Source organism: Trichoplusia ni, chromosome 13, assembly GCF_003590095.1.
Source record: "Trichoplusia ni isolate ovarian cell line Hi5 chromosome 13, tn1, whole genome shotgun sequence".
NCBI lineage: Eukaryota > Metazoa > Arthropoda > Insecta > Lepidoptera > Noctuidae > Trichoplusia > Trichoplusia ni.
In genome coordinates this window covers 3,067,348-3,083,700 of record NC_039490.1, presented here as the reverse complement: position 1 = coordinate 3,083,700, position 16,353 = coordinate 3,067,348, and the positions used below count along the sequence as shown (strand labels likewise).

The window sequence follows — 16,353 nt, the reverse complement described above, 5'->3', positions numbered from 1 at the left end:
TTTGTCATTCTCACTCATCGACTGTATTCACCCCACATCTCGTCCTTCATAGATTAACCTCAAGGATTTTTTCCCCCGGTTGTCCTCAAATGATATTTTATAGGACAAACACCGACCGGCCCCTGCAAAAATAATATGTGTCTGAGGACTAAATTATTCACAAAGATGTAATGGGCTCACCGAACCGACCTGATGAATAATATATAAATCATTCGATATTACTTCATGCAAACTTTCAACCTCCATAGATGTTTTTGTGATAAACATTATTTTTGGTGCGAGGTCCTCTTATTAAAAATAGTTTTTTTTTCTATATTTACCTGCATCACTTTTCTGCAAATGTCTATTGTGATTGTGAAGTTTTGTTTACGATTAAAAACTGTGGAGAACACATTCTCGCTTATGTTTTTAATCATTCGTATCTTACTTATGTATGCACATTTTCTTTATCATCAATATCATCCTAATTAGCCCGCATTAGTCCACAGCTGGACATAGGCCGTGGCACGCCACTGAGCTCGACCTTTAGCTCTCCTTCTCCAATCCCGCTGCCTTACAAATATCACCCCGCCTTCTGGCTACAGGTTGTCCTACACTACGTTTGCTAAATTACTACATTGCCTTAGCTAAACCAAGACCTAATAAAAACAAGACCTACGAAACTATTTCACATTATAGTTTGTTTTGTGTAACATTCTCCTCCCCTCCACATTTCCCCTCAGTCTATTTTATAAGTATCACTAAGGCAAGACGTCAGACTTTGATGACACAATAACTGACCCTAGGGGTTAAGTCGTCTACCCCTTAGCCGTCACGTCGGTAAAGGGTGAAGTGTCGTTTGTAAAGATGCGATAAAAAAGGATAAAGAGAACAAACTAGCTGTTTGAATGATAGTACTTATAGTGTGGTTGAGGAGAATTAATTTGTTGAATTCTATGAATCACATCTGGATAGATGAGATCTTTTAAGGGCATGAAAGTAGTACGAGTACCTAACGAAACTCCCAAAAAACTCGGAAGATCAAGTCACATAATGATACTGAGATGAAGAGAAAATTATAATTCTAATTAAAAGTTTCTTTTCAAATCTGTGTCAATATACACAGTCCAAGTCCAAGACATCTAGTAATAAACCAAATACACGTTTCTGTATCTCACAAGGAGTATCTGCACTTAAGCAAATAACACAATTCTAAAACATCAATGGCCCCTTCCCAGTTCATGTTCACCGAGCGGCGGTCGCATTGCCCCTGAGATTTGACAATAATTCTCGATAGCTCCTCTATTCTACCGCTCCCAATGAATACTGAATTGAGACCAGCTTCGTACATCTTAGACACAACCTATTTCAATTTAGATTATTGCTTTCCCGTCAGCGATACAATATCTTAATAGAAACCCACACAAACTTCAATCGGAATACGTTCCTTGATATGCATTATTAAAAAAATAACCTCTCCTCACTCAATGCTAAACGTAATCAAAGCTCGAAGATGTATAATGAAATCCTACTGTTTATTTTATTCATTGACCTTTCAAAATTAACAGAGATAACAGGCACAAAGGCTCAGATTGAAAGGTGCCCCTTTCACTGATTCGCCACTCTTTAATCTACAATCGAAACAAAACTCGGGCTCGTAACACGATTGTCTGTCCGTTCATTTACTTAGCAAATTATTCTTTGTCGAACGGAAGAGAAGGCTTTGAATCCATTAATTCCCTGATGGGGTCACAAAGAGGTGGTACGAATTAAAATAATGTATTCTACGACTTCAATAGGGCTCCCTCCGTCCGGTGCGCGGCTGTTATTACAAGAATAATGTATTTAAATCAGAGTCTGCTTTCAGATGAAGATGTCCCGCTTTGTGAGTCCGCCGAATAAGTGATCACGTACGTTGCCATTAGGATACGTTTTATGTGCAAATTATAGCCTACCATTTTTGAGCTTGCTCGGATTTCAACTCAGACGCCCAGTGAACAATCTGGGTTCGTTAGAAAAGTTTTAATACTGCTATTATTGTATGCTCGTGTTTGCGGGCGACATGTATGAATCACAATATGGAAGCTTGGCTGAACCAACTCTACATGTGCATGCATATGTAGTCTTATTAATTGCAAATCCGTTCAGAGACAAACCGTATACACAAACAGCAAATTAATCCTACCGTCAAAAGGGTTTGGGAAACTACCCTCTGTTAACAGATAATTTAGAATATGATCACCCCATCGCCGAATATTTCCGAACAAACATTTCGATGTATTTATTCTGGTGTTTATTTTGTAGCGTAATATGTCGTGTTCCACTTTGATGTCGTGAAATCGCTTCTGTTCTTTGTCAGCGAACCAAGGATTTACATCTATTACGTTAGTCATTTAATTCTCGGTTTTACTGCCATCTATTTTCGATGTAGAATCCTTTGTAACATGATAGGGGTTTACAGCTTTATCGTATTGAGTAGTCCTGTATGGAATTATTGCATATGGTTGGTTGGAGTTTGTTTGGCAGTATGAATGGTTCATTATACATAGGGATACTTTGTGGACTCGGTTTATGTTTGCGATGTAAACTATTGTTTATGATTTCGACAATTGTTTGTGTTGCACTGTCAAAGGATGTGCACTTGTTTATTTTAAGCGGAGGGGACAGAGACGAGTAGAATAAACAATGAGATGATTTTAAGTAGCAGAATGGCAATCGGAGACTTTGCGTCATTACTTTTTGGTAGCGCACTTTGATTGTAATTATTTTGGTTCATAAAAAAGCTTATTTTAGGCTTATAATATAAATGTTAAGACGAATTTAATTCTTATTTCACTACAGAACGAAAACGTGTATCTAAAGCAATAAAATATCGCTTCAGTTAATCGAAATAGCAAACTCCATTGCCGCAAGAACTGAATTATTTTAAACCAGAATCCTTCAACACCTAATCCATAAATCAAGTCTCATATTTTCACAACTACCAAATTGGCAAACAATCAACATTTACCCAGCTGTGCCAAGGATCGGGAACTCTCAAGTACTTCTCATGAACCGAATTCCTCGCCTGTGAGCTTTCCTTTACGGAGCCGTGTAGAGGCATCTTGACTCCAAGCACCACTCATTTACGTTCAACTATTTTTCTACTTTGCCATTTTGTTTCCACTGTTTCCATTTCGCTTATGCCGTTGGTTTGTGTTCAAGTTGATGGAAAAAGCTTTTTATTTCCATCGATTTGCAAGCAAGTGTTTTTGTAAGCTGTGCATCATAGTTTGACGTATCGGAATCATGTTTTCGTGTTAATTTTACTATTGATTTGCAGGAATGTGTATGGTTAGAATATGCTGGTGTCAATTTTGCCTTTTTAATAGCTATAGTACTCTTAGTAAAAGAACCAGTATAGAATAGTCATCGATTGATTCCAAAGATTTAAAAACGAATAAGTCATGTGACACCCGCAGCAGAAAGTCACGTTGAAAAGCGAGACTAAATAGAGAAGCAACTATCACACGTAAAGTCGAAGAAAATTCGTCCTGACTACACAAATATGACGAAAGCAAAAAGCGAGGAAGTTGAATAGCGTTTAGCTGCACTACATTCTCATTGCGTTCATTTCGCCAGTTCATTTAGCAGTGACCTAAGGGACAATAGACACTCATCAGAGTCTCTTGTTTAGGAAAATCGTTGAGCCGTCGTCGAGTCTGTATACGTCTTAATTGTTGATATTATATCTTATATTGATGCAACGGAGATACGGGAGTAGGTCGCGGATTTGTAAGGCAACGTTAGTTGTGGGGTGCTAGTAGGCACTAATTATGTCGGCTTATAGTAAAGTTAGTATACTTGCCATTATGGTTTCACACACGAACTGAGATCTAAATATCTGTAGTGTCTGCAAGGTTAATATTGTCGTGACTAATAATTTGGTTAGTATAGTCTTTAAAATTGGGAATAGTAAAAAAGAGTAAGGTAATAACGCTTAATGTAAGGATGCTGCAAATGCTGTTGTTACAAATGATTTTGCGTTATTTACGTTGCTCAAAGTTCCGAAATAAAAAATTTTTCACAACCCACATCACAGTCACTTCAAAAGCAGGATTTCAGAAGCCTATTCTAAAAGAATAGTCATGAAATATACTTAAGCCCTCATTAAAAGTAGCAACCTGCGAGAACAATGGTTGACGGTGATTGGGCATTGTGCCGCCATATTAACTGCATTGTTTGTCACGGAGAAATCATAAAGCGTCTCATTGCCCTTTGAGGGTCGAAAACGAGTGTGGAGACGGATTTTCTTGGAAAAGTAATATTTTCGGATTTTCCTTTGACGGAAAAAATATTATCTCAAATTATAAGGTTATGGTGTGGGGTTATGGGTGAATAAGAATCCCAAAATAAAACCACTGTAACGGCTCTCGGATAACCGTTATTCCGTTGGGTATGGATAAAAAAAAGATTTTTCTTAATGAGAAACAGATCGTATGATACATTTACTATATCATAATGAAATACCATGGAAACCATAAAAATAACGATACTATTCGAAACGGTATAAAAGTCTCTCCATACTTTTGAACCCACTCGCCCACTCGTCTCGCGTTGTCGCGCTCCCGATGGGTAATTTCCCCCATTGTCAGGCACAAGAAAATGTACACAAATATTGATGAGATACTAGAAGTGGCTTCACCTGATGACCTAATATTTGAAGTAAATTTATAAGAAATCAACTATATTAAAAAAATGGCTATAATTACTTTCATCTTAAATGACGCTGACGCGGTCACAAATAAAGCTTCAATAGGTTTAGTGCTTCCAATATTTATGAGAAAAAAAACTGCGAAAGAATGTAGATCGGTACATAATATTTCATATATCCCACCTGTTCGTAACGCCACAAAGAATAAAATATAAGAAAAATACGTAGGAGGAAACAAGAACGGATAAAATTTATGTTGCATTTCTCATAACAGAAATATTCGATTCTATTAGCAATCGAAAGTAAATTAACCGCGTAGGTATATTATTTCAAGTAATTTTTCTACCAGTAATCGTTTTATAGAAACGATTTAGCACAAAGTAATATTAAGATTTCGAAAAGATATTTAGTTTGTTCAAGATCAAAAGGCATCGGTGAGTGGTGTGCGACAAAATATAGACATCGTTTTGGTTTCTCGATATTACACATGACAAATTATATAAGCATTTCAGAATGGAATGGATGTTTTGACTTCATCCACATGTTTATTCACTATTTACACGTATATTTTTTTAATTATATTATTTATGTATGCTTTCTGGAACCTTTTCAAACACATTATAAACTAAGATTTTACGACTTGGCTTAGCTGATGGTTTTTCTACTTTATCTGCGGTTAGGGAAACTAAACAATATTCAATTGTTATTGATTGGGTGGTTGGTCTCAATAAAATGAAGTATATTTAGTTAATAGCTTTTCATTGGACACGTAGGTTAGTATATTTTCTGATATACGAACTACAAGTGTAGATTTAATTTAGGATTAGGTAAAGCTATATTGTTTAATGATAAAAATAGCTGCCGCATCGTTGGGCCGTATCTAGTCCCCTAATATTTATTCGTGATTACACTTGTAACTACATTTTGTTCGGGTTTCTGTACGAGGGAGTTTTCTTGTAATTTGCCGCCGATAATTCCAACTCCCTTCGCTTCACTCAATAGAGGCCAATTGTGCGATGCAGCGCTTGTTTTGACATGTCATTTTGTATTTTTCTATGAAATAACTTTTTCGCTTAGTTTATTAGCATTCATTGGGTTACCATTCATAAAATTTTGATTACCAGTATTACAAAAAGGTATTTTCAAATCACGCTTTTGTCGGATTGGTACTTTGAAGATTTTCAAAACGAATTAAATGAACAAATTGGTACGTTATCGGAGGAACAAGTAAATGGGCACATCAAAACCTAATTTGAAGAGCGCTACAAAATTTTATTCCACCTTATTGTGAATAAACTTATTATAGAATAGGAATAATTCTGTTACTGGAAGATTTCTGCTGACATTTTTTTTTCTTCTCACCAAAGGAAAAGCGAAATGTTTCTCGTTCCTCATTCAATTACTGGCTCTTCACAATATTTTTCTATTTAATTTTTATTTGTATTGTATTCGGCCGACTCTCTTCGAGTTTTATTCGCTTATTTGATTTGAGCTTTTCCCATCGTCGCCTTCATAAATGTTTTCATTGGCTGTGTTGTTATGTTTACGTTATTTTTTACGGAGTTTTCCGTATTGAATTACATTATTGGTGCATTATTAGTAAACAAATCAGTTCATTATCATTTTAGTCTATACCTATGTAGCTATAGCACGATTTGTAATTGCTCCAATCAAAATTAAATCAAACGTAGCACAAATTAGAGTTGAAAATCGAAATCAATTTGATGAAATCTACAGCAAGGGGTTATTGGGCAAGGCAGCAACTAAGTTACATGAGATGACACTGTAGTACAGTGATCGGGTCGGAAACCTTAGCCGTTTACCTAAGACGGGCGTCGGCAATTTCCTTCGTCAGATAGATTGGAGGCAGTCGTTACGTTTACTTAGTCCGTCGGTCCGTCCGTACACTGATTAATTTCTAAACGGATGCACATGTTAATATCTCGTATAAATTAGAAGTCGGGTCCACACGTGACATGTTTGTACGAATAGTTTTGCAATAGTATGCATATATTGCTCGGTAATTGGAATCTTGTAGATTTCTGGGTTATTTTGATTGAGGATGGGTGCTAAGGGCGGTTATATGAACCTGGATCTTAACAACTTATGTTTACTTACTGTGGCCGTTGTCTATAATACAGGACTTGTCACGAGTAGTTAGACATGTCTGTGTATATTAGTTGTCTACATATAGATGATATTTTGAACCTATTATTAGTTAAGGATTGTTACGGTTGACTTCTGATACAACTTAGTACTAGTGTTTAGCGATCAGTCTTTTAAAATCACGCTCTTGAATAATGTCATGTATAACTTAGCAAAAAAAAAACCAACAACATTGACAAATGTCACTATAATCTATGATAAAACCAATCTTCATCGCACTCGAACAACTGTTCAATGTTCTTTAAAAATCGCAACCCGTTTTATCACTGGCAACCATTTAACAAAGGGTGTTTACAAAAACAATTTGCAAGCAATTCTGTACCGTCATTGTTAAATCACCCCACTGCAAATTGAAATCGACTTGCACCATTGAACTGCGCGTCATTGTTTTTTATTGGACTTCCTTTTAATAATTGTATTTTAACTTTATAGAACTTTTTTTTGGAAAATACAAATAATTGAAAATGAAAACAGTGTTCGATATCTGTACCTAATTATCATTTATTTTGTTTTTATTATTCTTGTCCTCAAGTTTTGACATTCCAATAAAAACACATCTCCTTTAAACTGTATTTATTTAACTAATCAAATATTTTTTATTAATAAAACGTTTATTTTACCATAGCACAAAAAAAAATATTATAAAAACGCTGCAATAAACGTTTCCGAACGTAATAGTAATTGACATGTCAATTTTCCCGCCAATTCTCCATATTGTTCCCGCCACCGCGTGACGTCATTGTGACAGTAATGAAAAGGAAATTAGTAGTTGGAGTTGGCAAATGCATTGTTCTGTTTTATGAATCCTTATTGTGCCAGGAATACGGTTTATTTTTCTTCAACTTGTTAGCAATAAAGTTTGTATAGAAAATAACAATTCAATGATAGTTTCGTGCAAACATTTGTTTGATTGATTGTGAAGTGAGTGTCAATTGATTTAGTTTTTTTGATTCATCTGGTAATTGCAAAGAACTATACGAAGTTTTTTGCAACAAAAACTTTTTAAATCACGACTTAGAGATAAAACAAAATGCATTAATGCATGGATTTCTATCCACGAGGTGCAGGTTCGATCCCAACGCAGGCAATGTACATAATATATTACTTTTTCAAAGTTATACATATTTAATTTTTGAATCCTACCAAGATACCACTAACAAACACGGTGAATGAAAACCTCGTAAGAATCTGAAATCGCCAACCGTCAGCAAGCAAGCGTGGCGATCAAATGTTCAAACCTTCTACATACCTACGGGACGAGGCCTATGCCCAGCGGTGGGACTTTTATAGATTGGTATTATAAAAGACAATCTAGCTAAATATGATCTAAACGTGCTACAACGACTTTTAATGAAAACAAGAGTTTACCTATAACATTTTGCCACAAGAAGCTAAAAGCCTAGTGCTTTTAAATTCACTTACAGCTACAGAGCTAGGAAAATAACGAGTTATAGAATAGGCAAAAAGCAAATAATAATTGTTATTTTTATTTATTCTAAGCTTTCTGGATTTTTAACTAATATTAATTATACTGAATAATTTTGAACACTTGCCTCGAAAAACACTTTTAATGCAGCATTGATCTGAATTCGAGTCTGAATTAGTCTTAAATTCGATCCCAAATTTACTTAGTTTAAAAAATCAAAAGTCCATCCATATAGGATTGTTTAAACCAAAATTTAAAATACCAACCATTATATTTGAGTTCTTTTTTCATTTTAACCCTATTTTGTACTGACATACGAACAGCAAATAATAATTCGTAAAAATAATAAAAAGTATTGTCTGCGTCTATTCGATTCTTAGCTCTGTAACCATCACCCCCTTTTATCTCAGAGGCACTAACACAATTTGTCGCGGCAGTATGCTAACAGGCCTTTTTGCTGTGAATATCGATTTGACACCTATTCAGTCGATCGATTGTCTTACACACCTACTTATAGACGCAACGAATTTGTTCACGATGTTTGTAGAAGTACCTATTTTTTTTTTTGATTTTTTTTCTGTTATATGCAATTTGAAGGACACTGATAACTTTGCGTGGCTCTACACACACCGACAAAAAATAAATTTGTTATGACTAATTATATTAGGTTGCAAAATTGATTCTTAAAAAATATACATACCTACTTAAATCAATTGACTTTATCCCAAAGATTCATGTTCTCAAAAGATTGTGAACCAAAAATATCGACAATTTAATTAGAATTCTCTCTAATCAAAACTATTTTAATTAGGTATCCACATTGCTGAATAAACGTACAGAAAATGCCCTAAAATGTAAATGTTGATTCTTCGTTACTTGTCAAATCTGTAACTTCGCAGACGTTGAGTCAACTCGTCTTAAATATAAACAATGTTGTGTACATAATTGTTAATAGGTTTAGTTTGAATACCTTCTAACGTTTCAATAAAAATACATACGTTTTCGTATAGAAGTTAGAAGCAAAAGAAGTTAGCTCAGTCGGCCATATAAGAATTGACAATTTAAAATTAAAAAGTAGAAAAGAGGTTTTAAAGATGATTTTTAATTTACTTTTCCGTTTTTTTCCTCTAAAAGAAAGACAATTCTGAAATAGTTATAAATCGTTGTATGTTATTAATAAAGCAGTAACCTTTTATTAAATTTATCCAAGGGATGCTTATTCGTACAACGTCTTTAATAATACAATGCAATCCTATTTCAAAATCGTTACAATTACTAAGAAAACACAGATCTGCTATCCAACTATAGATATCCTTTAAATCTGTTTACCTCATTTGTCACTGATGTTCAAAGGATGAAACATTCCGGCAAGAGGATGACACCAAGTAAACGTTTCAAAATAATCACATCAATACTCACGAACAGATACGTAGACAGACATCAAAGCAGCCGCGCCAGACACTAGGCGAGAACCGTTTGTTAACACAATCAATGAAGACGTTCCCAACTCAAATCAGCATCAAAGTACACATGTTACACTATAATCACACACACTAACACAGCATCTACAATATTACGTACAGTATTGGCCAATCCCACATAACCTTACACCCACACACTAATAAACACAACTAAGATTACAAGAACCTCCTTGCCCCTCTAATACCTAAACAAAACAGACGACAGAAACGCAATAAAGCTCGCGTTTCTGTATCTATCTCCAGCCGGTTACATGGACCGGCGGACACCTTAAGTCCAAAGGAGGCAGTAACTGCAATTAGTACAATTAGTTGAGCCCAATTAGGTGCTTTAACGAAGCGAGTTTCGTAACTAGTCGGGGAGTTTGGGTGACAAATACTACGTTTGACGTCTGACCCGAGATTTCGATCAAACAGTGATACTGTTTGTAAACTGTGTTTGTATTTTGCATTTAACAAGTGTCTGAACGTCGCTCGTGTTTACGTACAAACTGTACAGCATAATTAGGACATCTCCGGTGACGACGTCACTGACTAGCTATTAACCAGTCCTCACTCAATACTGTGACAGCACTTAGGATGTCTAGACAAGTCTTAAATATCACATATTTCCCGGTCCTATTTAACTCACATCACCGTATTACTCATGAGTCTAACTGGTGTATTTCTTTACAGAAACATGTCATCTAAACGAAAGTCGCCTCCGTCGAAATTGCAAGAAGGTGCCGCCGAAACAGAGAAGCCTGAAGCGGGCCCAGCCAACCTGGACTTCCCGGAACACCAGGAGTCTGACACCGAGCACCAGGGCTTCTACAAGTTCTCCCCTAGTTCCTCCACGAGAAGCTCCATCAGCGAGGAAGACACCGCGACTTACGAGGACGAGCGACCCTCGAAAAAGCAAAGATTCGAGCAATCATTAGACATGACAAATAACCTTCTAGTCCCATCATCTTTCTTAAGTCTCCACCAAGTGAACGATCTTCAGGCTCGAAGGCGAGGCTCCTCAGAATGCAGTAGTCCCGGCGCCGAGGCCAAGGTTTTGGGACTCTGCAACAACAACAATTCATTGCTGAATCACAATAGCGCGTTGTCATTGACTGCACCTCACAAGCGTTCTATGGATGACGTCTTGAAGAGGTTAACGTCGAAAATGAACAATAGTACGATTAAAGAGGAGAAGAGGCCCACACCCTCCACGACGCCCGTTAATAAGAACAAGTAAGTGCGATATTGTTAGACTTACATTAAGAGCCTTGTAATGAATTTACATTGATTACTTGATTGCAGAGACTTATGCGTACTCAACAATTCTAAAGGAGTGTTTTATTAAGTGTAAACTATTAAAACAAGTAGAATTGTACAAACATTTTGCGATTATTTTTTTTATCTAACACACTTAAGACATGGTATCGTAGTACTAAACTTTTTTTTCAAAAAAGTCATATTCTTAGTCACTTAAACCTAATTTGGACCTCGATTTTCATCACAATACACGATTCAGTACTCATCAAATAAACTTCTAAACTATTTTATCTGACAGTCGCAATTATATCATTATCCGACAATAAATTAATCGCATCATCGGCTATCAATAACGCTAATAGAGTCATACGTAACAATTGAACGTCCTCTGTATATCATTGTTAGAACACCTCATTAACACTAGACATTACATATAAATTAATACCGTCTAATTGATCTCTGCCTGTACCATGAAATCCTATTGAAAGAGGGATGATGACTTTTTTTTTTCAGTGCCCGTCTTGTAGTTTAATGCATAATAATAGATGTGTGTTTTTATTTTGCCTCGTTAACATAAATAACAGTGCTTGAAACGTACACGTGTCGTCACGACTGTGTAGAAAATTTTACGGAATTCTTTACATCACGAGCCCTCTCTCCTCTAATCTTTAAATCCGTTTTTCTTGTAAATTTTGTTGTTCAATAAAGAACAAAAATACTTCTCCAATATTTTCAAACTGAAGGACTAAATACATTTTTACTTTTTATACCCAGTCATAGCGCAGAAATAGCGCTCTACATTGCCAGTCGCGGTGTCCCGCTTCGACGCCGTGATTTTAGAGTCACTTAGTACAGGCACTGGTCACCTTCCCATTATTGGCAGTTTCCTACATCGATTTATCTAATGTTTTGTTTCACTGTTTATGTAGAGATACGGAAATCATTATTACAAACGATAATTTATTATTAATCTTGTTACTGATAAAGTGTTTATGAGAATTAAGGTTTCTTCTCCTAGGTCCGGTATATTTTCCAATGCGTAAATGTATTAGTAATAGTAATATGCGTAAATTAATTTTGAAAGATTTACACAAAATTAAGAAAGTGTTTCCCTAACTATGACAAAAAAATAATATTAATGGCGAAATTTCAAAAATCTTGTATAGCACGAAAATGTCATATTCATCATTTCAAAATAATAACAAAAAAAAACAACACTATAAAGTAATTTCTCTACCTAAAATCATACACAAGAACAGCGATGTTACATAACATTTCACAATCTCGACTCTCCAAAACAAAACAGCCATTCAAACAAACAAACTTCTTTTGTTTCGTAGTCTCGCAACATCTTTAATTACTCTCTAAGTACTGTCGCCGTCCGCATCTAAAATAAAACATACTAAGCACATTTCAAGTTAGTCGTTTACCAGAATTTAATTGGCCATATTACTGCACATTAAAAACAATGTTGGGACCACCGCAAGTCCACTATAAAGCGTTAAACGCATGTTTTACTATGCTTTTATAGATATAACGACGTTTAAGTTTGTCCACCGACTTGTGTGTCGGAAATCGTAAAGAAGTTTGTAGTTATGAAAGTATTACATTTTGATTATATTGAGAGTAGGTAAATATTGCCATATTTTAACGGCTACGTGTGGTCATATATAATTAGCAACTCGTGATTGAACAAAACTGTAAACCGGTACTCTTTTTTCTCTGTTAAAGAAAAAAATAACTATTATATTTTCTGTTGATCCCGGTGACTCTATTGATCTAAGAAGAGATACTCGTACATTGAAAAATAAACGCCACATATTCAAAACGATACATTCAATGACGTATACAAAGTCAAAATAAATTAATAATGAAATAATATTATTGTCTACCAACTTAGTTATTATCTTACATCACCGTCAAATAAACAATTAATTATAAACGCATAATAAGTTGCAATCAATTAAAGACATTTTAACAAGGTGGTTCAAACTTGTCATATTTATAATCATGAGTAATTTAAAATGACTTTGTTGTCATATTTTCTCATTAAAGAACACTTAACATTTAAGTAACACCTACTTAGCTACTCAAAAGTTCATCTAAATACATGTTAGGGTCTACCACTGGTCGTCAAAGTAAAATTGTTCGAGATGTAGAAGTGAGACAGTGCTCTACATTGTATGTAATGGCATCTCTTTCCCACAACGTCTTGCTTTAAAAGCTGGTAGAGCCCTTGGTTGTAAAACTACAGACATGTATGCTTACAGTTTCATAGCTAATACTATTATATTTTACGCGTGTTTAAGTGGACAATGAATTATTTACAGCCTATAACATTAATGGGGAACGGGATAAGTAGTAATTAAAACAATATATTGGAATATAAATATTAAGGTTCGCTTGGAATATGTTCGAGGAGTATGGACTATTTGTAACTTGTGATCGTTTTAAACTTTGTCATATCCCGTCTTATAATGGACTAGCTGTTGCCCGCGACTTCGTCCCCGTGGGTAGAAGATATAAGTTATGATTTAGGTATACCTGCCCGGTTTTTTTCACATTTTCTATGATATCTGAGCTCCTATTAGTCGCAGCGTGATGGTTCATAGCCTAAAGCCTTTCTCGATGAATGGTCTATTCAACACAAAAAGAATTTTTCAATTTGGACCAGTAGTTCCTGAGATTAGCGCATTCAAACAAACAAACAAACAAACCCTTCAGCTTTATATATTAGTATAGATTATATATTAGTATAGATGTTATGAGGTAATAATAATAAAAGGTAAGGATTTTTATAATAAACGACTCCCGCACCAAAAAAAATATCCTTGTGTTGCGGGGATATCCACTCAGAATAAGAATAAGCATTCGCGGATCACAAAAACACTACTTAAGTCTAGTCCTTGTACAGTAACTACAGATTTAACAAAAATATCCAACGTTACTTAACCGAATTAATTATAAAATATGACATAATTAAATCAAAGTAAACCGTACGACATGTTTTAGTGACAATTGCTCTGTTTATTGTTAGCGAAACACTAATGTGCCAAGACAACGGTTCTGCGTGAGATTATGGCCGGACTAATGTGACTCATTTACAGTTGAAATGGTCGTTATAATTCACTTTATTTTTAGTGCCTATTGTTGTTTTGAACAGACGTGTTTTTGTGTGCAAAAAAACATGTTCTTTGGTTTCAAATAATGTGACGGTGTGTAGTAGTGGTCAAACTAAAACTTATGTCTAAAAATTTTACATACTTATAAAAATATTTTTACAGACAGAAACTAAAAGAGAGGTCTTTGCACCACAGTGGGACTGAATTGGCTAGGAAAGACATAAAAATTTGAGATATTTAGATTTTTATACTTAAAGATCTAAATATGGTTTTAATTTTAAAACCTCGAAGATAATTGACATAAAATATGTGTACAAATTCAGAACAAGTTTTTTTATTTTCTTTCTATCTACTATTATTACTCTTTGCAATTAGTTCTACGATAAACTAGACCGGAATTCAACTTGGTATCAAAGTCCACAGATTAATCAACAGTCAGAACCATTAGCCGTCCATTATAAATAGAGCTACTACGAAAAGGAATTGAAGAACTAATCGAGGTCTGTGTATGTCTGGCAGTTTTGTCTTTTTTGCAATCTTGAGCAATTAAATGTAAATCGAATGTTAATAGTGAAGTTATAAAGTTTTGATATACTTAATGTGATAACAGAAGCTGCTGGCATGATAATTTTTAGTTAATTTTAAATAATCATTCAATAATCATGAATAGTTCAAATTCTTGAGGTCCTACGAAACATTTTATTTATTGAGGAAGGCCGTCTAATATTATTATCACGCTGTTATTGATAGGGAACTGAGCAGTAATGAAATATGTCACAAACACGGGGGGAAAAGACATGCACTCTGAAACTGACTACTATTCCGATTTAAAATTCCAACTTCATTAAAAGGCAGACAAAGTCGCGAGCAACAGCTAGTCCTGGGACCAATTCTCGGGAATCGAATCTTTTAATATCCGATATTTATTTTTTAATACACATAAATATAATTTACCTATATCTAGGTACATTAAGTACATAAACAGATTTCAATAATATAGATTAGGTTCAATAGCAGAAGATAATTATAACAAAGGTTAAGGCGGTGTCATGCGTGATCTAAGTCAATACACATAGTGTCAATATTTACACGACCATATCATTTATAGCATTTGTTGATAACTGTGATTGTATTCGCGGATATATGCGGTTGCCAGGACAGACATTGTCGTGATGTTGTGATGTAAACACACGTGATTATCATAAGATTATTGTGGAGGTATTTTCTTGTATAGTTTTTTTAATATGCATGCCAGGTTTACGAATAAGCGTAGGCGTCTAGTGCAATGAAAATAAAGTAAAATAACGTTCGATAATTTTAAAACTTTTTTGATCCATGTGTTTGAGAGTAACATGTAAGTGAAATTAGATTGAAAAAAAAAATTGAATTTCCAATGAGATTTTCGTTGGCTGAGTAAAACAGCACAACAAAAATAGACGGACGCATCATTCAATAGCTAAGTTACCAATGAAAGTATTACATAATCATTAATATGTAAATCTTTGTTAGTCATCTAAACTGACTCACTGTTAAACACTTCTTTCGTCATAAGGAAAACCATATACTCTAAAGTAATTCCAACACAATTCTTGTAAAAATTTTTATCTAAATCAGATGTATCTCGGCTGATTCATTGTATTCCTAAATTAACAATTTTCTGCATTAAAAAAAAAAACAAAAAACTCCTATTTTAATTTCCGCGCTTCTTGTCAAGTTATTCAGAAAAAACATTAAGTTCAATGTGACTCAAAAAATAAAACGATGTGCGGAAGTAATGTCATATAATTATTATTCCACTTCCACAACAATACTTACGATTTAATTTCAGCTTGCAAGGATCGAAACAAACCACCACGTCTGGAGTTAAATAAAACTAAAGCTGTAACAAAAGGTTAACTTTTGGCGTAACATTAAGCCAGGCTCGGGGTATTGTGTGCACTAATTAAACGAGCCGTAATAGCCGCCGACGAGATTAAGACGCGAGTTCATAATGTGGTACAATATATCTCCGTTATGATGGCTGCGTTTGGGTACCAGTTCAAGTTGTAAGAGAATAGCGGACTTTCCTTTTGGAGTCACTGTCCTTAGTACCAGCGCTGTGTGAAAGATTTGGATTATCGTTATTGTAAAAAAGTTCAATAAAGAAATCTAACTTAATTTAAAATGACAAGGAATTTGTTACCACAAAATTAAAAAGAATCGATGATGTAGGTCCTGCAAATGCCACTGATTTAAATGTCAAATTGA

At 34.8% G+C, this 16,353-nt stretch overlaps 1 protein-coding gene across 2 annotated transcripts in view; it reads left to right on the top strand.

Moving 5' to 3' along the window:
* Positions 1 to 16,353, top strand: part of LOC113499865 (transcription factor egl-13) — a 99,957-nt gene that overhangs the window by 24,782 nt on the left and 58,822 nt on the right. The window contains exon 2 of one of the 2 annotated variants that reach the window (XM_026880443.1): positions 10,418 to 10,960. In XM_026880443.1, the coding sequence (XP_026736244.1) occupies positions 10,422 to 10,960 (539 nt within the window). In that variant the 5' untranslated portion in view covers positions 10,418 to 10,421. Of the gene's footprint in view, positions 1 to 9,425; positions 10,961 to 16,353 lie in introns of those variants that run through there. The other variant, XM_026880442.1, reaches the window with a different exon arrangement.